Below are 25,245 nucleotides of genomic sequence, written 5' to 3'. Positions count from 1 at the left end.
GAGTGATTTCATCATTTCTTGCATAAGTGAAAGAGTTGAATCTCACTTTGTGGCAACTTTTTCATTCCTATTCATACGAACCAAAAGGTTGATGAAATTCCATTCCAAGATGGATTTCAATTCCATTGAATTTCATTACGTAAACCAAGCATCCCCTCCGTTGATTAAATACTAGTTGTGGACCCGTGTAATGCAGCGAGAGCCGTGAATAATAACGATTTTGAAGTTTCACTGGTTTTATTAGAGAACATTTAACGATGATATAAGTTACACTTGGTCCTTACATATTAATACAATTTGAATAAATAAGAGTTACGGTTCCAATTACAGTTTATTGATGAAAAAAATTGTATGACAGTTTAAAATCCAACATATTTAAACGATTCCACAAATGTGTTCGATTTACACCAAGAGCAAAGAATCAAGAGATCGAGCAAGACCGAGAGTTTTAGAGTAATTGAATGAGAGATGAATGAAAGAACTTTTAATAACTCATGGTGAATATCAGTTTGAATCTCACCTTGGGGGATGGGGAGAAGACATAGATAGTGAAAACATGAGTGAAATGTGTCAAAAATATCTTAGGAACATGAAAAGAAAAGATAATAATGTGCATTGGTAACTTGTACTATATTTTATTTTAATTGTAGATTTATATTTTATTTTAATTGTAGATTAAAATATTTTAAGACTGAATGCATAAAGTAGTAGTACTTAATGCATTATAAGTTGTTTTTAAGACTTTTAAAACATTGTGTATAAATATATAGTACTTTGTACATTAAAAATTGTTTTTAAGACTTTTGATAAATCTGGTTTATAAGATAGTATTGATAATATAAAACGAAAGGAATTGAACAATCATGATACGGTGAAAATAAAATAACCGCTTATTTTTATTATGTTGTGTACTTAACGGGTATACATTATGCTTTCTTGGGTAAATAACAAAACCTTTTTTCACATGATTTTTACGAAAACAATCGCTCTAATTTTTAAAATACAAGATAAATTTGTATAAATCGAGTGGAATATATGTTTTAAGAAACAAGGCAAACTCATCAAATAGGCAAAACTACAAAATATGAGCCAAGATTTCACGAAAACAGTTGTCCTACCCTTTAAAGTAGATGACAAATTTACTTACGTTTTACCTTCAAACCCTACTTTCGAGTGACGTATACGTTCCAAGAACCAACGCAAACCCATAATACTACAAAACATTAGTACACGAGCCAATATTTCACCCTTTAAAGCAGACGACAAATCCGTATACATCCCATCCCTAAACCCTACTTTTCGACGGAGATATAGGTTTGAAGCAGCAAGACAAACTGATTAAATAAGACAAAATTGCACACATCCAATTTGAGGAAAACAGAAATGAGACATTGGTTAAGCAGCAATTGGCTGAGTGAGTTTGGGCATTGGCTCATCTTCTGAATCATATTCATCCATCTTATCACCTTCATCTTCTTCTTCTGAATCATTAATGACCACCTCTTCATCTTCATCTTCATCACCATCAAAATCATCACTTGGGGGCTATAAAGAAAGATTGATGTTATGATTCTATGGATATATACACGGTCTGAACTCGTGGGAGGCTGGGCTCTACCGGTAAACCAGGCCGATGACCGTTTGATTATATATAACTTGAACTTGTAAACGTAACGAAATTCAACTTACAGGGTAATATGTGCGGAATGCTTCTTCCGAGATGCTTCTGTAACCATTGGGATCAAACAAGATATCTTCATCATCCACGCCCGCTTTAGGAGGGTGCCCTAGTTTCCGCGATTGAGCCCATTGTTCTTTAACCCCACAGTTAATGGCGTACTCGATGATGTGCACCAAATACTCTTTATCGGTCATCAGGTGCGGCTGAGCCACCAACTTACTCAAAAGCCCTGAAAACCCATTGTTTCAAACAAGATATTAGTAAGAACCTAAATGGCATCCAGTTTCGACCTCTAAACCAAACCAAATCAAACAAACCCGGTATATCCCAGCCGGAGGTGGGGTCCGAGGGTAAGATGTAAGCAGCCGTGACCTCTACCCTGTACAGTTTCAACCTCTAAAACGTTGATTTGCAACAGTTTCATACATACCTGCAACAATGCCATCTCCGGCTGCAGACATGTCAGAAGTGAAAGCCGTGATGGGTATATCCTCGGTTCCAAGAACCATACGATTGTGCTCCTTGGTGTAGTAGTGAATCATAGAAGTCCCATTTGTGACGAAAAGAACTTTGAGATTGTCGTGTAGGATTGGAGCAACGACGTCTAGACCATAGTGAACGAACTTTGACGGATGGTTGTCTTTGGTATCAAATCTCTCAGAAGGCACAATCCCACATAAAAATTCAAGTTCTTGTTTAGTAACCTCGATCACATCCGCAAGTTCCCACGCCTCTTGAATAATCGACTGAGTTTCTTCCCGAGAATTCCATAGTGGCAACGGTAGGTTGAGATCGAAAAAGATCGCCCCTCCAAGCTGCTTCGAGATCTTGATCGCTTGCAAAGCACTTGCTCTCATTTTTTTCTCAATAAGAGAGAATGCATTGAAGTAAAACATCTTTGCCTGCACAATAAGGTGAAGGATCAACATTGTTATGTGAGCTTAGTTAGGCAAAAACGTATTTAAATCTGTCAAAAGGTTATGCATTTATGAAAAATATGTACGAACATTATTCTCCTGAATAAACCCAAGTGCAATTGGCCGAACCACCAGATTGAACCAAACTGGTTAGCTTGGTTCAGCATTGGACCAGATGGTTCAAAATCCTACTTCCTAGTGGGGGATATACCGAGTTCATTCAGTTTGTTTTTTACCTCTTTAAGCACGTCGATATTGATCTCAGACTTCGTAAGCATATCCTCTGCGCACGGGTTGATACACGTCATTCGTAACCCGCCCCTCTTGCTCATTTTCATCCGTGACATCGCAGTCATTCGTTTTGCATCAATTCGAACCGATCGAGTTTGCACTTTACTATCATTCAAGTGATACAACATAGCTTGTCCACAATCATCATTCCCAATCTTACTCATCAAAGCGGCATTATTTCCTAATCTAGCAAGACACACTGCAACGTTGCCTACACAGCTTCCGGGGGCTCGCACAAACTTCTCCGGTATCCATAAAGCTTCCTCCATTCTTTCGTTTGCTTCATGGTTTATAAGTCTATTGGCTCGCCTTCCCGATGGCACAAATGCAGGCTTAACCGATCCAAAGCAACAAACTAGAGGGGGCCAAAGGTATGTATTGCTAATATCCTCTCCACCAAAGGCATCAAATTCTAGCTCTTTTTCACTATCGGTATCGTCCTCACGCTCACTAAGCTCGGTTTCACTACCTTCATCTATCGTATCATCTATGGTTTTCTTACTACGCCGCCGCCTCGTAACCTTCTTTTCTGGTTCTTCATCTAAGCTACTTGAAGTAGAGGCAAGTGCAATTTCTGAAAGGAGAATTAATGGTCAAAAACAGAACATTTTGCTACATTCCATTGAAAGCCCCTGTAAGAATGAAGTTGTCTGTATGGATTAAGCTAAATTGTTGTTTGCTTGTTGTGCCGAGTAAACCGTCTAAATGACAAAAAATGACCATTTTACCCTTACTGTTTTCATTAAGTTTTCCATGAAGTGGTCAACCAACAATAACCAAGAATCCTTATAAGTGATCAATCAACACTGGGGGTGGATCAAAGGGGTAAAACCCTACTTTGTGTGCAGGTGTTAAGAGCATCACAATAGCTTGACAAAAGTGATGATGAGAATCAAGATCAAAAGGATAACATTGGATCATCTTTTTCCAATAGGCCCCTTTATATTTCCCTTTTAGATCATTTTACATTGTCATCTAGCTTAACTAACGTTCTTTTACCAAGCATGAACTATTATCAGCTAGCTTATTAGCCAACGACTAGCTTTTCAGCTGGCAGCCAGCTTATCAGCGAGTTTGCACTGACCTTTTTTTCGAGTTCTTCTTTGTGGTTTCTCAGGAACCTCGGTTGACTCGGAAGCCATTGATGTCTCTTCATCTGTGTTGCTAATACTACTCTCTAGTACCAAATTCTCCTCTGGAACAGCCTTTTTCTTTCTCCTTGATGGGGCTCGTTTACGGGTTGTCTTTGTTTCGGAGTCATCCTCTTCTCCATCAGATGTTTTCTCTGCAACTTTTTTCCTAGGAGTTGCTGTAACAACAAATCTACCACGCAATCGAACATCCGGTAGTTGTACAAGGTTTATTGAGGATGACAAAGACAAATTCCAGTGCCACCTACACGCGAAAAGAACTCAGAGTTGTAAGAACTAATATGAAGTTGTTAAATACCTTTAACTTAACACAAAAATTCTTCTGTTTTCAAATTTTAAGTTGAAACTTGTTCCATTTGACCTCAAAATCAAATCATGAAACAAGGGATAACTCCAGTTTCCAAGAACAATTTCAATGTCTGGATTAAATGCTCAAATGATAAATTTATGAGAACGAAATGCTTCAAATACAGATAACCAAGATGCTATCTTTCCCCTTCAAATCACTCAATTTCTCAATTCATATCTTCTTTTCAGAACCCATTTCTGTATTCTACAACTTACAAGCTACTCAACTTACATCATTCTAAATCTGGCTATGGTGGTGCATAGAATATGTATGTATGTGTGTGTGTGTGTGTGTATATATATATATATATATTTGTAGTTGAAGCTACGTTAAAGATGGGGAATTTGCTATGCCAAGAGAGAGAGAGAGAACCTGGGCAAAGAACAAAATTGAGTAAAAGAAGGCAAAGATGCCATTTTTAGACACCAAGAGCTTGAGGTTTCAAGAATCGAACCCCATCAACGCCACCATTCACAAAACCGAAACCCCTTCCTCCTCCTCTGGGTTTAAAGATGAGGGCTTTACTTTTACCTCTTTTCCAATCTCAATTTCAAGAAAACCAGATGAATTTACAACATTAACTGCGTATCGTACAATACACATAGGTTTATAGATTTCAGATCTCAAAACTGTACAAAACGAAATGCACAACGTACAATACTATCACTATTTTTATCTAATTACCAATTTGTCCACTGCCCATCAAGATATTGACAAAATAAGCCATAAAGAAAAGGGTTTTCAGTTTTCACTCCACAGAGTCACAGGGGTACGCAGATATATGGTCTATGAGCTCTTGAATCCCTCAATTTCGATTTTTTTGCATCAAAGATTATAAAGGTTCTTATTCTTCAGTTCTAGTTTCATTACCCATCTGAAGATTCTTTTGTTTTTCAATCTTTATGTAAATTCTTGATTCGCAGAAGCCCATCTCAATGCATAAGTTGAGGGCTTGGTGTTGATGAATGCTCTGAAATCTTTGTAGAGGTAAACCTCCAAATCAAAATCTATTGGTTTGTTAAGATAAAAGTAAAACAAAGTTCTTGAACTTCCACTTTTGTAGTCGAATAGTAAGGGTTTCTTAATGCTGGCAGATATCTGACCTTATAAGATATGTGCTAGAGGGCTTGTGATCCCTTTACTTAATAATGGTGATCATTGCAAAACTGAGGATGATGCTGGATAGTACCCATTTTGTTCTAGAAGGGGGTTTAGATCAAATCATGATGTCAAATGCTCAACTTTTGAGTGGTATAAATCTGTAAGTTCTTATAATAATTTGATAACTATGTTGAACTGATATTGAATACAAATAGGAAGTTGTTGGTAGTAAAGATTAAGCGATTTGAGTTAAGAAGTAGACAAAAGCGAAGTGTAGAAGTTCCACCTCTTATAATTTGTATCAGGTTTCATTTCTAGCCTACTATAGTCCTTTCTTGTCAGGAAAATGAGTCTGCTTTAAATCTAGAATGAATTTACAGACAGCTTTACACATGATTAAGTTCAAATTAACAAAATCAAGGGTCATTTGATCGACATCAAGTTGATCTTGATCTTAAGTTTTGAGATAATGCTCGTTTTCGGGTCAAAGAAAGTTTGAGCGTGGACTGTCACGGAAGTAATGTGAAAATGCGGGTTCATGTCTATAATGGAATCTTGTGGACAACTAAATTCTAACTCAAACCTCAAACCTCCCTGAAATAGATATTCCAATTTCCAGGTTTCACAAAACATCCCAAAACAGTAATTGTTGCAAGTTTCATGGGATAAAGAGGATATCTTTTCATTGGTTATTTATAATCATTTTGGGCCTCTGTTGGTTTTGCAGATTTCCCCTCCATTACTTAATTCAGAGGCTTGTTGTTGAAGGTTTAGGGTTTATAATGAGTATTTTCAAGCAGCTACTACCATCAAGATTGGCATACCGCACCTCTTATAGAGGTAGACTTCCTCATATATATTATATGAAGTTTTACTGAAGAAAGTTTGATGTAATTTGCTTTGTTTCCTAACTTCATATAGGACCATGTTGATTTCTATAAATGGAATATATTTCACAAATTATTGATATTTCTTTTATCTTCTTTACTGCAGCATCTTTTTCGTTCTTTCATTCCTCCTCAGATACTTCGATTCAAGTCCATTCTCAAGAACAAGAAGTAGTAATTGCTTTAGGTAGCAATGTGGGTGATAGGCTTAATAACTTCAACGAAGCCTTAACTCAAATGAAGAGATCTGGCATAGAAATAACTAGACATGCTTGTCTGTATGAAACAGAGCCTGCTTACGTGACTGATCAGCCTCTTTTTCTCAATTCTGCCATTAGAGCTGTCACAAAGCTTGGCCCTCATGAGCTGCTATCAGTCCTCAAGAAAATCGAAAAAGAAATGGGTAGAACCAAAGGCGTTAGGTATGGCCCACGACCCATCGACCTAGATATACTGTTCTATGGGAAGTATAGAATTAACTCAGAAATTCTCACTGTTCCTCATGAAAGAATCTGGGAAAGGCCGTTCGTAATGGCTCCCTTAGTTGACTTATTGGGGTCGGATGTGGATGCTGATACGGTTCTATGCTGGCATTCTTTCTCAAAGAAAGGACTTTTTGCATCTTGGCAAGAATTAGGTGGCGAATCTTTGATAGGAAAAGATGGGCTAAGAAGAGTGTTACCAGTTGACAATCGCTTATGGGATTGGTCCAAGAAAACTTCCGTCATGGGTATCTTGAATTTGACCCCTGATAGTTTTAGCGACGGAGGGAAGTTTGATTCTGTGGGGTCCGCTATATCTCAGGTTCGGAAAATGATATCCGAAGGAGCAGATATAATCGATCTTGGAGCTCAATCTACACGTCCAATGGCATCCAGGATCTCAGTCCAAGAAGAACTAGATAGACTAATTCCTGTTCTTGAAAAGACTCTAGAATTGCCTGAGATTGAAGGAAAACTACTATCTGTCGACACATTTTACTCGGAAGTTGCTTCAGAAGCGGTTAGCAAAGGAGCTCATATAGTCAATGATGTATCGGGTGGCCAGTTAGATTCTGAAATGCTTCGTGTTGTTGCTGGTCTCAACGTTCCATATATCGCTATGCACATGAGAGGGAACCCTTCCACCATGCAAAACAGCGAGAATCTGAAGTACGATGATGTTTGTAAAGAGGTTGGAGATGAGTTATACGAGTGCGTAAGACGTGCAGAGTTATGTGGCGTGCCGGCATGGAGGATGGTTCTTGATCCTGGGATTGGGTTTTCAAAGAAAACTGAAGATAATTTGGCGATTTTGATGGGATTAAAGAGGATTAGGAGTGAGATTGGGAGAAAGAGCTTAGGCGTGGCTTGTGCACCTGTGTTGATTGGACCTTCACGAAAGAGGTTCTTGGGTGAGGTTTGTGATCGGGGTTCGGCGGTCGAGAGAGATCCGGGGACCGTTGCTGCTGTTACGAGTGGGGTTTTGGGTGGTGCTAATATCGTTAGGGTTCATAATGTTAGAGATAATGTGGATGCCGTAAAGCTTTGTGATTCGATGTTGGATCAAGTTGGGAGATCTTGCACCAGATGAATGATCTTTGTTGTTGTATTTCTCAAATATTTATAACAATTTTACAAATTAGTTTGCTATTAGTTATAATGATTAACATATAAGCTAGTTAAAGACTTGAGAGGAATGTATTAGAAATCTCATTTTTTCGGAGTTCGAATCTAGGCCGGTTCACCTATGATAACTCCAAGCCCGAGACAATGCATAGATTGTTACGCCTTCCGTGTGGATCGGCACTTTCCCAACAAGGAATTTCGCCATCTTAAGAATTCATGATCGGGTGGGGATTAGTCGATGCTCGTAAGCCGACCTGAATACCACGATTATCTAAAAAAAACCCTAGCCAAAGTGACAAATGTTTCCTTTGTGAATAAGAAAGCACCTCAAGAGCCTAAAAGGTAACATTAACATGAGACTACTGCAATGTAGTAGGGGGATACAACACAGAGGAAACCAATAACAATACTAAGGCTAACTAACTAACTATCATTCTGCTTCACTGCTTCTGCTTCAGCCATAGCCATGGGGTCATCTTTCGTGTCGGCTTCATCCTTCTCGCCTTCACGTTCATCTGCCAGTTTTTTTCTATGTAATTCCTCTGCAGCCTGCATTGATGCTCGGTTTTCTGCTTGAATGCGCTGCATTTCTTCTTCTTGTTGCTGTCGTTCAAACCATGTGTCCGCATCCGCCCAAACTGAAATTTAGAAATAGTGACCAATATCAAGATGTGATGGTTAAACTCAAAACAATCCATTTGGTTCCAAGATGGATTGGTAAAATGCAATTGAAGACCGGCTAAATTTCAACAAATTTGACACATTTTTATAGGCAATTTAGGATCTTGCCTCCAGAATTGCATGAATCAAAACAAAGAAGGGTACACTAGTAATGCTGGCTTTAGAAAACCAAACTTGATACAAATTTTAGTATTCCCCACAAAAACACACACAGTGGCAACAATTTGTGGGTGTGTTCTCCAGGGTGGAATGATATGTTCTACTATGCAGAAAACACATGGTTTTGAGAAAGACAACTATGTGCCAAATATATAACTATTAATTAAAGTGAATATACCAACAGTTTCTGCTTTCATTAATAACCAAATAGCTCCCATGAACTATGTATTATAGCGTTTTTTAACCCTTCATGCATTTGCAAACTGACGAGAAAAGTAGAATAGGTTACAGCAAAGTCCATGGATAATAATGATCGGTTGGTGGGATCTAGAAAATATATATGTTTGTCTGACATTGTATAGAATTGTCTCGATTCGATTTTGACTTCCAGAAAGAAACATGTGGACCTTTTGTGATGGAAGGAGTATGATTGATTTTCCTTTTATATTAAAATGCCATCTATTAGCTCTTGGTTAGTGGTGATCACTGATGAGATCGTGGGGACCACGCTACATGCACTCGTCATCCTAGGAACCTAAACCCGCTCCTTCCAGGAAGTCCCCAAAAAGCTAATCCTATGTTTGTTCCCATGTTTCACCCTGGGGGTATATATAGTAGTCAGGTAAAAACTTCGCTTGTTTTTTACACAAACTAACTCCTCGTGCCATAACTAACACTATCAGTCCTGAGGTGGATCAAGAGGGCTGACCCAATTGCACCCGCTGGTGCATGTCTTGCAGCAGCGATCAGAATAGCACAGCATACCAAGAGACATAAAGATTCCAAGTATAGCATTATCACTATTGAATTGAAAAATATTGCAAGTTCCAACCATGCATCAAAACTGTTTTGGTGCATAAGCCAGTTGTTCAACTTAAAGAAGAAAAAAGAAGTATCAAGTATCTTAAATTTCCATGGATCCATAAATGACATATATGAAGTTCAAGAATCATCTGCAGAATTGTTGTTTGAATATTGAGATGAGGTAAGCGTTGGACTAGAGAATGCAAGCTATATTTACAAGATAGGGTCCAAAATTTGTCACAAATAATGACTAGAATAATGTGAATATATGATCTAAAGCAACCATAAGGCGTAACAGATATGAACCTAAGAAACAAATCTTATTCTGATCCAGGAGTCTACAGCCTCATTGGCAAATAATGCACAATGATACTAGAATCCATCAAATAGCATTACGATATTTACCATGTCTTCTTTTGTCCATAGTACGATTACATAAACTACGCACTCATTTATCCATAAAATTGTGAGAGTTGAATAATCACGTTATTAAACCTCTTATTTTCCTCGTAGATAGTCCATATTTTTCACAACTTACTGCTTCATAGATAAATAAATAAGCCATGCAAAGTACAAAATATTGATTATATACGTCCACATACAAATCCTTCTTTTTTTAATTGAATTACCCTAATCATCTATTTGAAGGATTGAAATTAAACAAACATAACTGGCAGCTCCAAATGCACACTCATTGTTTCCATGTTTAAATACTACTAGCTGCAGGAAGCAAGCAGCATGAAAGTTACTTTTTTATGATTCAGATTCATGGGGAACTGTTAGTTGATTCCAATGGCAATATTGTTGTGATATAGGAGTTATCCTCAAATAATAATTACATAGAAACAGAGCACAGGCGTGAAGCATTACAATTTTAACTTGTTGATGTGGTGTGAGATATATAAAAAATTGGAGTATGTCATGTCAAAAACAAATACAACTTGTTAAATTGCAAAAGCTCCATGGGAAAGCTCTAGTATTAATGTATATAAGTACCTAACTCTGTAAATCAGTTAAAAATGTTAATGAAACCATAACCAGATAACCTATCAAAAAGTCAGCTTTCTTATCTTAAGTTGTAATATAGGACTTCATTATGTCATAATTTGTGGATATAACATGCATTTAGTATCTTTTTTTCAATATGTGTTACAATGCAATATCCTATTCTAGGAGGAAGATCCTAGATGGATGAAGAGCTAACTACTAAATGCACGGTAATCACACACCCATCAAGTTCATCTCAGCACTATTTAATAGGATTAGTGGTGACAATGCACACCAAATGAGCAATTGCAAAAAATTCTAGAACACCTGGCCTTAATCCCAACCAAGCTAGAGCAAAAGAGAAACACAAAATCTATGTTATAGAGTATAGAGGTATAATCAATAATCAATATCATTGATCACTCAGCAAACCAAATAGAGTGCTTACCATTAGACATGGCTTTGAACATTTGGGTACTAAACAAAATCATTAGTAATCTTGCTAGAAGCTAAAACAAGGTCTCAAGAAGACAGCTTACAGATTCAAGTCTCTGCATCAATTAATCAGTCATTCAACTATATAGAAGTATGGAACTAACACAAGGGACGGATAAGGAAACCCAATGGCCAATATAGTGTTTTTTCTCAAGTAAATTTGCAATATGTCCCTATGCAATTTTAGCCCCAAACTGAGAATAACATCTAAACCTAGACGTAATCTGCTAAGATCATCGTAGAATCTCAAATCCACATATAGGAAAGAACAGACAAAGTGTAGAGGCAAGGTTTAAAGGGGAGAAACGAATACATACTAGGTTGAGCAGCCCAGCCTTGTTCACCACCCTTAATTTTTTCCGGTAGGGCATAATTGACGGTGAGCACACGACCATAAAGCTCGGCTCCGTCCATGTTATCCATCGCGGCGGCGGCATCCTCTCTTTCGAGAAAAGTCACAAACCCAAACGATCGGTGCTTCTGCGTCGCCTGATCCAACGGCGTCTTCACATCTTTAATGTCTCCGAACGGTATAAACGCTGAATGCAATATGGTTTCATTGGCCTCCTCCGCCAATCCACCTAAATTAACCATCAACGAATTCAATCAAACATATCCCTTGTACACATGTACTTGTTGGTGAAATTGAAATTTGGGAAAGGGTTTCTTACCGACGTAGAGAGTGTTCTTCTGCACCTGTTGATTCATTCTGTCGATAGAACACAGTAACGGCGGTGACTGAAAGGTTTTACGTTGTGTTCTCGAGACCTTACGAAGAGGAAGGAAAGCAGGTGTCGATATATTTTTAAGAACAGCAATAAGTTTCCTAATTAAAACATCTTTCAAATATCAAATCTATATGTTATATTATAAATTATTTAATAAAAACTTTTAAAAATCATTTTTTATATATAAAATATTATTTATTAATATATATTATTTAAAATTTAAAATTACAACTAAATAATGTATAAATACAACTTATTAACGTTTCATTTTTGAATTTATATAACTAACTTTAGATAAATATAATCAAATACAAAATAAACATTCATTTTAAATAAACATTCTAACATAATATTTAATTATTATTTTTATAAAAAATTATATTATTAAACCAAAAATAAAAAAAATTAAATAATTAGTTTGTTATTAAAATCAATAATATATTTTTTAATTTTTTTATCATATATTTATATTTATATTTTATTCAAAAATAAAAAATATTATTTTTTTAATAATTTGTTTTCTTTTATTTTTTTAATTTGTTTTTTAATTTTTATAAAAGAATAATACCCTGTCTCCCCTTAACTTAACTGGTGTGACACCCCACCCCCTTTCATTTACCAATTTCTTATGGGTTTTATTTTGCAGAAAATATTTTTTCGGTTTCAGATTTGGCTTCTTTCTCGGTTTGATTTGTCGCGTTTGATATTGTGTTTTTAATTACTTTTTCCTAAAGGCTAATCAAGAACAAGAATAAATTTGGTTTTTGATTTATTTTTAGGGCTTAATAGAGCAGATTTTTGTTTCTTGATTTGTTGGGTTTGCTTTTGATATTTACATCATAAATCGGTCGTAGAAGATGGTTGGATAAAGATGGAGTCATCGGGAACATAAACATGAGGGTCGAGGGATGTCATTAAAAATCCAAAAGGAAAAAAAAAGTAGAGTAAGGGGGCGTTTGGTTCGTTAGAATGATCCGTCGGAATCTGATGGAATTGGAATGGTCAATTCCGTTGACCAAGTTCTATTCCAATGTCTGGTTATCCATGGAACGGAATTGAATTCCAAACATTCTCTCATATAAGGATTTCACCATTCTTTCATAAAAGAGATGAAATTGAAATCCATTCCATCCAAATTTTTATAAATGACAAAAATACCCCATGATAACTAGTTTCTCTCATCTTAATAACCCCTACTTGACTTTTGCTTCCATTCTCTCGACTGCTTCCAATCGATCGAAGGCACGATTTTTGCTTCTGGTTTCTACTTACTTCGTTTTTTGCATATGATTTTTGTTCCGATTTTAGGGGCTGTTTACCCAAATGCTTACCTGGTAAGTGCTTATCTATAGGAGTCAACACTATAATTTACCCTGATGCATAAGATTTTAGTACATCAAAATGTATCGAATTACCGGGTAAGCGCTTACCTGGGTAAGAGTCGTCAACTTCACTTACCGGGTAAGACTCTACATCTTTCTCATCGCTCTTACCCAGTAAAATTATTGGCCCTTGTCATGTTCATCCGATGGGAAAATTTATCCGGTAAGCACTTATCAAGCAAGCGTTTAGTAACGGCCCCTTAGTTCGTTTTTTGCTTATCAAAGATAGGTACGATTTACTCTTTCTGATTTCTATTTACTTCGATTTCTGCTTACTGTTTTTGATTTAACAACTTCATAATAAGATTGTTGTTCTGATTTGTACTTCAATTTCTACATATTGTTTCTGATTTCTGTTCCGACTTGTTCCTGACCCATATCCAGTCTCGGTGAGCATTCTCCCATTATATACAAAACACATTATATTGTTTAAAAGTAAGCCATTTTATTTGAAATCTTACACTGACAATGACAATATTTTGCTTGCGTCACTTATCATAAGTCAAAATGTACGCTAAAAATTATAACTTAAACCTTATATACCTAATTATTTGTTGAATCGTAGAAAACCCTAAAATGGTATTTCTCAAAGTTCTTGCAATATCTAATATAACATATTATATGCATCGTTGATACATTTTTTACAATAGACATTTCATACAACTAGTGGGATCCCACTTGACGAAAAGGTCAAAGAAGCAAACGGCAAGCAACCCCTGAGAATGCATTGTCAACACGGAATCAAAAAATGGCAACAACGGCTTTGATACGTCTGTATCATTGTATCCTCAACACGTTATATATATTGTTTATGAGTACACGAATGGAATTGAACAGTCTCAAAAAGAAAAGGCCCATCACTTGAAAATTGTTCATAACCTATAAAACAATATTCTCACATTTTTGTTCCCACTGTTTTAGCCAAATAGATACTGAGGTGGATATCCTTGCAAAATAAGTAGGAACTGTAATGCATGAAGTTCGATTCTAGGGACCATTCTTATCTCGGGAACATGCCATTTTACCTCCCCATGATGATCATGGGATTATATCAATAGGAACACCCCAAAAGGATGATGTCATACCTTTTGTAGAATATTCCTAAATTATTCATCTCATTCAAATATAAATAATAATAATATAAATGGACTGATTTGAAACTGTAAAGTAGTGTAAGGGGTTGTTCGGTGACAACTTAATGGTTAGTATGACATGTATGGCTTATTCATTAAGCCGTACATGTATGTTTGAAAGTGACTTAATGTGTTAGAAAAGGGCTTATTCACTCAACCCATAGAAGGCTCTCACATGCATTCAGCCAAAAAATTTACATTCTTGCTCTTATGTGAAACACACGCAAATCAACACAAAAAGACACAAATCACGCTCTCTCTCTCTCATGGGTCATTTATTTTCTCACAAACACGTTATCCTCTTTCTCTCCCTAAATCCTTCAAACACGTTCCTAGTTCGTCGGTGATCGATTTCATTCTCTCCCGTCATTCTCGTTCGCTAGTGGTCCCATTCTCTCCCATCACCCTATCTTTCTCCTACGACCTCATTCTCTCTTGTCACTCTCCGGTTATTCCTGCTCGCTTTTTCATCTCTTGATCTCTCCAATCTATATCGTGTCTTTTCCATCTCTCAGACCAGATCTCTTGATTTGGACCTGACATGTGCTTTTTCTGATTGCTTCTTGTTTGTTTGTTTCTATTACGATTCAAACAAGTTAACCAACAATGTGGATTGTATTTGTTTTTTTTTTTGCTTTGTTTCTCTCGATTTGAGCTTCCGTAACAAATTTTCTATTTGGGTACAAATCTTGTATATGGTTTTGGTTACAAACTACTGAGAAATGTGTCTTGTAATTCACTACAAACCCAAGGAGTATCAGTGACACACAAATCCGTTAATGCTTGGATCAATCCTTGGGCCAAAAGGTCGTGGGTGATGCTATCAGCGATGGATCAACAACGGACACCTATTAGCGACGGATAGACCACAAACGACCCTGTGTGTCATTAATCTCTTTCTAATTAACGATAAATTAGTAAGGGATTGACCACAAAGGCCCATATGTTTAATTAGAAAGGGATTAACGACACATGGGGTTTGTGGTTAATTTATCCCTAATTAGCGAAAGATTCAGTGCATCACTAATACTCAGTTTTCTAGTAATGATTGAGATCAATTAAAAAACAAAAATAAGGAGCAAAATTGTAATTTATATCAGTCAGACAGTTTATTCAACTCAACAAACAAATACCAATTTAGTATAATCCATATAGATAATTTAATTCATACAAGACTTAATAAAAAAATAATCTTTTAAATAATTAAGTCTGAAATCAGAATATTAACGTATTGGACAACTTATAAAAACAGTGGTGGTTGAATGATGTATTTTATTAAAAGTAATATATATTATGTGTGATATTTAACGAATTGAAATATAAATCGAAAAAATCATTAGCATATTAATAAAAATAAACAACACTTTTTTTTGACGTAAATATCTTGAGCTTAATTTTATTACACTAGTACCCCTGATATTTTGTTATCATAAACACAAAATATCCTTAACTTCATTTTATTACACTTGTACCCCTGATACTTTCTTATAATAAGCACAAAATATCCTGAACTTTATTTTATTACACTTGAGCCCAAAATAGCTTCTTATTCTTAATGTAAAAGTGCAAAAAACAAACATCGCCGTTGCCGGGGATCGAACCCGGGTCACCCGCGTGACAGGCGGGAATACTTACCACTATACTACAACGACTTAATTGATAATCGATACACCGATAATATATTTTAATTGTCGTAATTTATATTATTTTTATTAAGAAAACTGTATTTATATTATATTATAAATCATTTATTTATTTTTATTATAAACTCTTAAATTGCTAAAATACAACTTATAAAATATTAAGTATAAATTATTTAATAGATAGCATATTTTTTTACCATTTTTTAAATGTTAGGAATAGAGATTTGACGATTTTCTGCTATCAAAAAACTAATAAACAACCGAATATATATCTGGGATTTTTAAACACCTTATATCTCTGTAACTTATGGATTTTCTAAAAACAAAAAAATCATTAAAATTAAATTTAAAACAATTCAATGTATGTTAAAGATTTTTGTTAGTTACAAAAGATTGAAAACAACATGTGTTAGTTTGTCCTTAATTTCCGGCTCAATGGATATGGTCTGAAAAATAGTTAGAGTAAACTACAATTTTCGTCTCGGAGGTTAAGTGAAATTTTTGAAAGTGGAATCTAAACTTCAATAAGTCGACTTTTCATCTTTCGTGTATGTATTTTTCTTTGAATTGGGACATAACTACTAACTCCGTCTATTTTCTTCGTTAGGTTAAATCGTCCAACTATGTTTTCCCTCTCGTTTGAACCAAATGTTTCACATTAAGCATCCTTCATCACCGTTGATCATATTACAATGCTTGTATCAGTTTGGAACCCTCATTCAATCAAAAAACCCTCATCCTCGTTCACTCTCACCAGCAAGAAACAATGGTAGAACCACCGTGAGTTTTGAGAATAAGGTTGGAATCCAACTGATGTCTATAGTAAGCATTCGTCTTTATTTTTACCATGTTTGAATGAATACGCAAGTCTGGACTTCATCTATTGACTTATTTTTCTTTTTTACTTTGTTGATAAAACTTTACTCTACATTGATAATGGTAAGGATTAACCATGGAAGTGTGTTTATGGAATTTCCTGAAAGAAAATACATAAATGTAAGACTCATGATTTTGTTGATTTGGTTAACACTGATCAATTATTTGTGCATGAGTTTGATTATGTGATGTTAAAATTAGGGTATGACAAGGCTCCTTTTCTTCCTCCCTTCTTCTATTGGCCTCCTCCCAAAAGAACCTTCAATGATGTCGAAGAAGTAGCTGAAGAAAGATACATAATAGTTCATGATCTGAAGTGGATTCAATGATAAGAAGAATGTTTAAATCAAAGTGTGAAATCTGACTAAGATTCAGTGAACACTAAAAATTACTTTAGAGATGAATCAGTGCCAGCGATCAAATGAATTTTGCTCTACAAGATTACGTTTTTGTCTTATCCTCTTGCACAAAAAGAATAACCGCATACCTCACACAGAAAAATACATATGAAGTTACTTTATTGTCTCCAAACGTGCTTATCAGCTTTGTGAAAGATAACTGTTCATATGTGGCCAAAAGCTTGCATATCTGAAAACAAAGGACAAGCTCTCCACTAAAAGTTTGTTACGTGGCTTGTACCCTTTGACTTGCATTAATGCAATAGGTATAAATTAATAGTTGAGAAAACCCTCGTCTTAGCAAGCATTTTCTTCTCATTCTAACTCTCTTCTATCTTGTTCTTATCTTTTGTACAAACTGTGTGTTTCTAAGATTTTTTAGATTAGGTTATAACCTTATCTTCTTCCGGAACAATATGTAGATTCCATATTGATATTCTTTTATCAATAAACGAATTTAAAAAGCAAAAATTTTGTGTTTGTATCATACCCCTCTACAAACTGTTATCTTTAAAACTCTTGTAGATCCATTTGAGACCAATAAAAATTTGCTTATGTTACTTTAAATTGTTAAGTTGTTTACAAGTGTTTAGGTAAAGTAAGAATTGTTTTTGATCAATTTTACTAACTTAGAGATTCGAACCCAAGATCTCACTTTATGAAATCCCAATCTCCTAATTACCGCTATGACAAATTAATAATTGCATATTTTAATTAAATACAATGATTAATTAATTGAGAAATTTACATCAATGGAACCAACTTAATCTAATTCCTATTTTAGAAAACCAACTTTTAAAATTATCATCGAAGGACTTGAATCAAACTTTTCATGCATTTAAGGGTCTCCTAATCTATTGATCTGCTAATGAAAATATTTTTCCACGTAAGATGCCACGTCGTATTTTGTTAACGATGACATGTCGCTCTCCCCACCTCATTTCTTCTTCCCCAAGACCTCTCCACCACAACTCAACCATCACCATCTTCATACCCAAACACAAAAAATCCTCACATTTTGCCTACATTTTTGATGCAAACACATACATACACACACTCCTGTCTTCATCTTCATTTTCTAAACCGGTTAACAAAACCCTTAAATATATGAAAAGTTTGCTTCAAACCCTTTAACAATGACTTTAAAAGTTAGCTCCCCAAAATAAGAATAAATCAAAATCACTTCGATTTGGATGTAATCTTCCCTAATTAACTTTATATCAAAACCAGAAATCTTTTCCAATTTGTTTTTAGAAAGTTGAAAGGGTAGCTAGTGTCATTCTTGTAGGAACTTGAAAGGGTAGTGTCATTTTAGTAGGGGTAATTACAAGCAATGTTGGACAATTTTAGAGTAGGTGGAGGTGGAATCAAATGAAATAAGTTGCCTACAAAGTAGGGCATTTTTGTACATTGACAAGACGAGAGAGGTTTATGTATTCATCATCTTTCATTTCAAATTGGACAAACAAAATAAACCAACCTCCATCTCCATCTCTGATTCCATGCATGCAGCAGAAGACAAAGAAACATGCATACATACATGCATGCATGCATCCATGTCCATGGTGTAGAGTCAAATCAGAGTTGCCACAATTGTATACCCGAAAAGAGTAAGCATCCTCCCAATTATTACACCCAAATCCGTTAATCATCAAACCAACTTCACATCTTTAATTTCTCTGTGTTTTTCTGCCTAGCTTCTGTACAAACATTCATGCTGCCACATCGTACGTATCTTTAATTAATTACCCAGTATATATATATATATATACACACACACATGTATATATATGCACACACATACGTGGATTTTTTATGCATGGGGATTCAAAATACAGAACCCTAAGTTAAACGAATTGAATTCTCTAGTGATTAAGTTGAGACCAGTTGTATTTGATGCACACAACTAGAGGCATGTTTTTGTATGTTTGGTTTTTAAAAACAAAACCCTAAAATAAGTTAATTTTGCAGTTTTAATTTTGGATCGTTTGTATTAATGTGTGTGTGCATATATATATATATGTATACTATGTGTGTGTGTGTTTTTGTGTGTGAGATTAATAGAAACCCTAGAGTAACTTTTGTAGTGTGATTATTTTTGAAGATATACATATCTAGACTTGGGATTACAAGAGACCAACATGCAGTGTCGTTCCTGAGGTTTTTGATGCCCTGTGCAAAGATACTAAAAAATGTCCACATACCTATTTTTTAAGCAAATGAAACGACGAAAGATACGATTTTACTAAAGGGTTTGGAACCTAGTTAAGCTACGCAGCTCAACCTTACGTTAAATTTTATTAATTAACATGAAAAATACAAAGGGGGACATAAAAACCAAAACCCCAAATCACAAAATATAAGTATATCACCTAAAACGATGTCTTCATGCACTTTTTGAAGCAAAAAGATCAATTACTTTTTCATATTCAACATTCAGTAAGTCAGCAACCATTACCTTAATCGTCTTCCTCTGGAACTAAAACATCATCGTCGAAAATCGAAAAACTCGAACACTCAAAGGACAATAGAAATCGTCAAAACCAATCGTCTTCTGAACTGTGATCCATCTATCCCATTGTCACCGATTCAAGTCATTGGGTTTGTTATTAACAGGTCTGGTCAGTTGGGTCTATGTTTATAATTAAAGCCCAAGTCTCAAATTATTAAACTCCAAAACTCAAAACTAATATTATATAAAAAATTGATGCCCCTTTGGGCGTTGATGCCCTGTGCGACCGCATGGGCTGCACGTGTCGAGGGTCGGGCCTGCCAACATGTTTTCGTGAAACCATTTTTTACACTTGATACTTCACAGCAAAACGTTATGAAAACACCGTGAAGGTTCGATTTTTTTTACTTTCACAATGTTCTGTTGTGAAGTTTCAAGTGTAGAAAAATGGTCTCACGAAAACAAGTTGGTCTCATGTGAATCCAACCCTATGTATGTATGCATACATGACAAAACCCTACAATAGTTTTTGTAGTAGTTGATTATGATTGAGTTATATTTGTGTTACAAAGAAACTATAAAAACTATGATGATTGAATTAAATATCATAAAGCTAACACATTTGATAACACTGAGATTAATTGAACTTTTTTTGAAGTTTATAAAGTCGATTGTTTGGTTAGAATGAAAACAAAAATGATGGATTAAACCATAAGGGTGGTGCCTGATTGGTTTGAGCTTGACTCCAAAGGTTAAAAGTACTAGGAGGTCTCAGGTTCAAATCCAATGAGGAATAAAAATCTCATTGTGGCTACGAAGGTTCAAATACGGTGACTCTGGGCTATCTGCAAAGCAGATGGTCGCCCTGAGATTAGTCGGCTTGCATAACGGGTTGGATATCCAGGTTAATAAAAAAAATGATGGATTAAAAACTTGACAAATTATAGATTGGATTTTTGAATTCGTAACATTTACGTTATCTAAATAAACTTTAGACCGTTTGTAATAAATAAACAAAAAGTAACTGTCGTATGGTTTATCTTGTCCATTTAGTAAAACAATGAACAAAACGAAAAAGAAAATACATAATTATCTTTAACACGCAAGTGAGATTTCAATAGATACCCTTTTAAAGACGTGTTTGACAAACTCGCAATAACTATTGATAAACAAATTATTGTTAACTGAAAAACCATTTATCTGCTTGTAAGCTATTTGATAAATTAGTAACGCTGGTGAAATCTAGCTCATAAGTTAAACGATAAAAATGACCAAAAAGAAACATATACAAAAATTATCATTTAGGTGACGTTTGTTTTTTAAGATGTGTTCAAGTCTGAAGTTTTATTTCACTTCTGATTAATAAAAGATAGTACTGAAGTCTGAAATCTGTATCAATAAGATTGTTTGTTTTTGTAAACCGATAAATGTCTGAATTTGTTTATATTGTCTATTTTATCCATTAAAAAATTACAGTGTTAAATTTATAGATAAATTTATACAATTTCACATATTTATTCATCATCATTATGAATTTTACATCTAAATTATATAATTAACTTTCATTTAAACGAAAATATGTCATTAATGGTATTTAACAAATTTAAATTCTATTAAAATACACCAATTGAGACAGGTGAGGATCAATTTGGTAAGGATTAAGTTTAATCGATTGAGAAACGTCATTGTTAAGAGTTTAGAGAACAATAAAAAGCAGATAAGAGGTTGGTTTACCTCTCATCAGATAAGAGGTGAACAAGACATAAACGCCTCTGAAAAAATAGAAAAAACAAACAATATGACTGGTCTTGCCTCTTAACTAATCAGATATAAAATTTTGAACTTAATGGATTTTTTATTCATATTTATTTTGAAACCAAAAGAAAATCTAAGGGGTTGTTTATTTACCTCTTAATAGTTCCATTAAGAGACAACATCTGAATCGTTAATTGTTTAAAAAAATAATTAATGATCCGATAATTACGTAAAGGACCTTTTGTGAGTGGCGAGGTTGTTATACAAGCAGGGAAAGGAGTAGGAAGAAGTCGGGGTAATAGGGTAATTTCCATAATTGGAAAGCCAGGAAGAGTCTTATCTATGAAGGGACACTACCTTCCTCTTCCTGCCCTAAAATCTATTCTGATGGTGACCTTTGGTCATTCACCCTATCAAACTTTTAATTTCCTCCATTTTAAATCAAATATATGTTTTTATTTTATTAACCTAGATATCTAACCCGTTATGCAAGCCGACTAATTTCAGAACGACCATCTGCTTTACAGATAGTCCGGAGTCACCGTATTTGAACATCCGTGACCACAAGGGGATTTTTACAATAACAGAACACGAGAATGATTAAATCACATGAGAATTTATCATAAATTTATGTGTGAAGTCATATGTGATTGCACGCAACTTTCGCACCACATCGCTCAGACGCTTTTGTATTGACCGTGTTGTATAACTACATGTGATTTCAATACAAAGTCAAGTGTGATTTGACCATTATCGTTTTCTTTTTTATTTTGACATTGTTCTCGTTTGATCATTCTCCTTTCTCCCTCTCTTTTTATACATACACAAACGTATGTTGTTTCAAATATAAACCATCAAACAATCTCACAAGTCGTACAAACCAATATCGAGTGCTTGTTCAAATTGTCAAATTAATATAAACTATGTCGATTAAATCGGTTCTGAAAAATACAGTTAACCTTATCTGCACCTGGTTTGGTAATTGCCTAAAAAAATTCAACATACACAAAATCAATGGTTGATATTTGTTTTGTGTGTATGTAATATTTTCATGGTTTGTATATGAAATTATATATATATATATATAGAGAGAGAGAGAGAGAGAGAGAGACAAAGGGGTATATATAGGGTCAGGTTCAGGAAAAACAATAAATAAATGAAAATCCGGAAAAATACAGAAAAACGGATGAAAAAAATTATGAATATGGATGTCAAATTTAACGAGAAAAAATATGATTATTTTTTATGTAATTTGTTTCGTTCGACTTTTGATTAAATTTTGTATTTTTTTCGATTTAAAAAATATGGGGTGAAAGATTTTTTATAATTTAAAAATAAAGTTGTAAACGCTTCTTTAATCGCATCTACTGGATCAATTAATCTAACTTAATGTAGTATTTTTCAGTTTTCTCTCAACCCCCCCCCCCCCTCTCTCTCTCTCTCTCTCTCTATATATATATATATATATATATATATAGGTGAAAGTTCACGATAATGCGAAAGTTCAAACAGGAACACCTATATTTTACGATAATGCAAGAACACCCTTATCACATGTGATAATACACTTAAAGCCCCAGCATATGGTACCAAATTACTTTTCAAAGAGAATCTCGTGAGGGGACCTGATGGTTTGCGGACGACGTGTCATACGACTTAAGTTGCGCCAAAGGTTGTATGTGTCTATGATTTAGTATCACATTCGATGATCTTAATGGATTATAGTATCACATCAAAAACACTCTTATCACATGTAATAATATACATGAGAGAACCTGGTGGTTTGCGGACAACATATCCTACGACTTAAGTCGCGTCAAATGTCATCTGCGTCTATGATTTAGCATCACATGTGCACTATATGTGATTGAATAATAGTATCACATATAATTGTCAATAGTAAAAAAGTATTCTCACATTCTCGTAAAATTCCAAATGAAATATATCAAATTAATTTAATTTGAATTTTAAAGAATTACGATTCCACCACTAGAAGACTTCTTTTTCATGTTCCTACTTTCTATTCTCTTTTTAGTGGATGTTTGATTTGTCAAGTCACAATTGACAATTGACAAGTCAAACCATATGTTCAATTAATTTAGACTTGGATGTGAGATGGGTTCATATTCAGATATATTTTATAATGACTAGTTGTATGTCCGCGCAATACGGCAGGATGTCAAATTTTTCAATAAATCTACAACAAAAAAAAGTGTAATCTTTCATTAAAAATCATCTTCTCTTTTCATATGTTCAATTCATTCCTTCTAGTTTTTTAATTCCCATCAATGTGGGATAACTAAATTTAACCACATTTCAAAATTTAAGGAATATTTAAATCTCATAGTGTCAAGTCATTTTATTTGGTTTCTCCTTTAATATATACTAGAAGTGTGCTCGCATAATGTAGCGAGATACATCTTGATTTTAATGTTTCGTTTTATATTTTGGGTCTATCAATGTTATAATGTGATTTTATGTGGTCTTGAGAAAAAGAAAATGTTTTTATTTTTGAATAAAATATAAATTTGAAAATATTATAAAATTTTGATAAAAATGAGCGATATTAGTATCAAATTAACTATTTAAAAGTTTTTTTTTTGTGTAATTTCTTTGATTCAATTTTTTATTATGATTTAATTGAATTTTAAAAACGAAATAATTTATTTTTGGTTTAATAAAATAATTTATTTAAGATAATAGTTAAGTATTCTGTTAGAACTCAATGATTATACTAATTATATTTTAGATATTTTATAATTAAAATGAGATGATTATCCTCTAAGATTATGTTTATCTACAGTTAGTTACACGAATTCAAACATGAAGCTTTATTAAGTTGTACTTACGCATACTTTTTTTGTAATCTTGACTTTTAAGTAATATGCATCAATAAACAGTACTTCATGCATAAAAAATTGTTTTAAGAGTTTTTATCAAATATTTTATAATATAATATATATATATATATATATATATATATTACTTTTGACTTAACATAATTAAGAGATCTAAATGGCCAATTATATTGAAACTACATTATGGTGTTAAAAAGTCAAGGTGACGAAGAATAAACTACATTAGGGTGTTAAAAAATCCAAGAAGGAATAAAAATCATTTTGTGGTTACAGAGGTTCAAATGCGGTGACTCCAGACTATCTGCAAACCAGATGGTCGCCCTGGGATTAGTCGGCTCGCATAGCAGGTTGGATATTCAGGTTAATCAAAAAATAAATCAAGGTGAGTCGAATAGAAGATTGTTTGGATTGATCGGTTTGAGAGAAAACAATATTTTGGTTGAGCTTCAATATTTTTAAAAAAAAGTGGGGCTTAAAAAAGTTTTTGATGTAGCAGGTAGCTGGGTATGCACTGATCCTCGCTCCACTGATAAGGTGCCTAAAGTTCAAGATTTATAAGTACACTTATGGACTTGAACTCGAGAACGATGAATTTTTTTACCAAGTTAATATTTAAAAAGACTAGAAGCGTACTCGTACAATGCAACGAGATATATCATGATTTTAATATTTCATTTTATTCTTTATCTCAGTCGATGTTATAATATGGCTTTATGTAATTTTGAGAAAGCGTTGATATTTTCATTTTTGAATAAAATATATGTTTGAAGATATCATAAAAATAGAACAAAAATAAATCGATATTAGTATCAAATTAACTATTTGAAATTTCTCATTTTTTGTGTAATTTTTTAATTCAATTTTTTATTATAATTTAATTTAGGTACAAAAACGAAGTAATTTATATTTG

General features: G+C 34.2%; 3 protein-coding genes and 1 non-coding gene across 6 annotated transcripts; 1 reads left to right on the top strand and 3 right to left on the bottom strand.

Moving 5' to 3' along the window:
• Positions 1 to 1,101: 1,101 nt before the first annotated feature.
• On the bottom strand, positions 1,102 to 4,867 carry LOC112528232 (fructokinase-like 2, chloroplastic). Its single transcript, XM_025139209.1, has 6 exons — positions 4,762 to 4,867; positions 3,974 to 4,284; positions 2,835 to 3,463; positions 2,112 to 2,583; positions 1,690 to 1,910; positions 1,102 to 1,545 (listed from the first exon to the last, which is right to left on the bottom strand). The coding sequence occupies exons 1-6, from the start codon at positions 4,803 to 4,805 to the stop codon at positions 1,396 to 1,398; spliced, it is 1,827 nt and encodes a 608-aa protein (XP_024994977.1). The 5' UTR covers positions 4,806 to 4,867; the 3' UTR covers positions 1,102 to 1,395.
• A 195-nt stretch (positions 4,868 to 5,062) lies between these two features.
• LOC112527889 (folate synthesis bifunctional protein, mitochondrial) lies at positions 5,063 to 8,041 on the top strand. Of its 3 annotated transcripts, XM_025138737.1 has the most exons (4): positions 5,063 to 5,229; positions 5,313 to 5,376; positions 6,218 to 6,330; positions 6,484 to 8,041. In XM_025138737.1, the coding sequence occupies exons 3-4, from the start codon at positions 6,273 to 6,275 to the stop codon at positions 7,947 to 7,949; spliced, it is 1,524 nt and encodes a 507-aa protein (XP_024994505.1). In that variant the 5' UTR covers positions 5,063 to 5,229; positions 5,313 to 5,376; positions 6,218 to 6,272; the 3' UTR covers positions 7,950 to 8,041. The 3 variants fall into 3 exon arrangements, with proteins under 3 accessions (XP_024994505.1, XP_024994504.1, XP_024994503.1); XM_025138736.1 differs by having other exon boundaries at positions 5,063 to 5,376; XM_025138735.1 differs by lacking the exons at positions 5,063 to 5,229; positions 5,313 to 5,376 and adding an exon at positions 5,387 to 5,650.
• Positions 8,042 to 8,291: 250 nt separating this feature from the next.
• On the bottom strand, positions 8,292 to 11,932 carry LOC112527736 (peptidyl-prolyl cis-trans isomerase E). Its single transcript, XM_025138520.1, has 3 exons — positions 11,782 to 11,932; positions 11,428 to 11,691; positions 8,292 to 8,622 (listed from the first exon to the last, which is right to left on the bottom strand). The coding sequence occupies exons 1-3, from the start codon at positions 11,816 to 11,818 to the stop codon at positions 8,408 to 8,410; spliced, it is 516 nt and encodes a 171-aa protein (XP_024994288.1). The 5' UTR covers positions 11,819 to 11,932; the 3' UTR covers positions 8,292 to 8,407.
• A 4,001-nt stretch (positions 11,933 to 15,933) lies between these two features.
• Positions 15,934 to 16,005, bottom strand: TRNAD-GUC. The gene has a single exon. It is a non-coding gene; the product is annotated as a tRNA-Asp (tRNA).
• Positions 16,006 to 25,245: the final 9,240 nt, after the last annotated feature.

This window comes from Cynara cardunculus, assembly GCF_001531365.2.
Source record: "Cynara cardunculus var. scolymus isolate 2C chromosome LG 15, CcrdV1, whole genome shotgun sequence".
Lineage (NCBI taxonomy): Eukaryota > Viridiplantae > Streptophyta > Magnoliopsida > Asterales > Asteraceae > Cynara > Cynara cardunculus.
Note: the sequence above shows the minus strand (reverse complement) of the source record. Positions and strands in the feature narration are given on the sequence as shown.

Coding starts and splice junctions, on each gene's coding strand:
- LOC112527889 (XM_025138735.1), top strand. CDS start 5,538: ATGGTGATCATTGCAAAACTGAGGATGATGCTGGATAGTACCCATTTT. Junction 5,651..6,217: donor CTTTTGAGTGGTATAAATCT/GTAAGTTCTTAT, acceptor TTGGTTTTGCAG/ATTTCCCCTCCATTACTTAA. Junction 6,331..6,483: donor ATACCGCACCTCTTATAGAG/GTAGACTTCCTC, acceptor TCTTTACTGCAG/CATCTTTTTCGTTCTTTCAT.
- LOC112527736 (XM_025138520.1), bottom strand. CDS start 11,818: ATGAATCAACAGGTGCAGAAGAACACTCTCTACGTCG. Junction 11,692..11,781: donor GAAGAACACTCTCTACGTCG/GTAAGAAACCCT, acceptor TGGTTAATTTAG/GTGGATTGGCGGAGGAGGCC. Junction 8,623..11,427: donor AGGCTGGGCTGCTCAACCTA/GTATGTATTCGT, acceptor TCTAAATTTCAG/TTTGGGCGGATGCGGACACA.
- LOC112528232 (XM_025139209.1), bottom strand. CDS start 4,805: ATGGCATCTTTGCCTTCTTTTACTCAATTTTGTTCTTTGCCCAG. Junction 4,285..4,761: donor CAATTTTGTTCTTTGCCCAG/GTTCTCTCTCTC, acceptor TTTCGCGTGTAG/GTGGCACTGGAATTTGTCTT. Junction 2,584..2,834: donor ATATCGACGTGCTTAAAGAG/GTAAAAAACAAA, acceptor CTTATTGTGCAG/GCAAAGATGTTTTACTTCAA.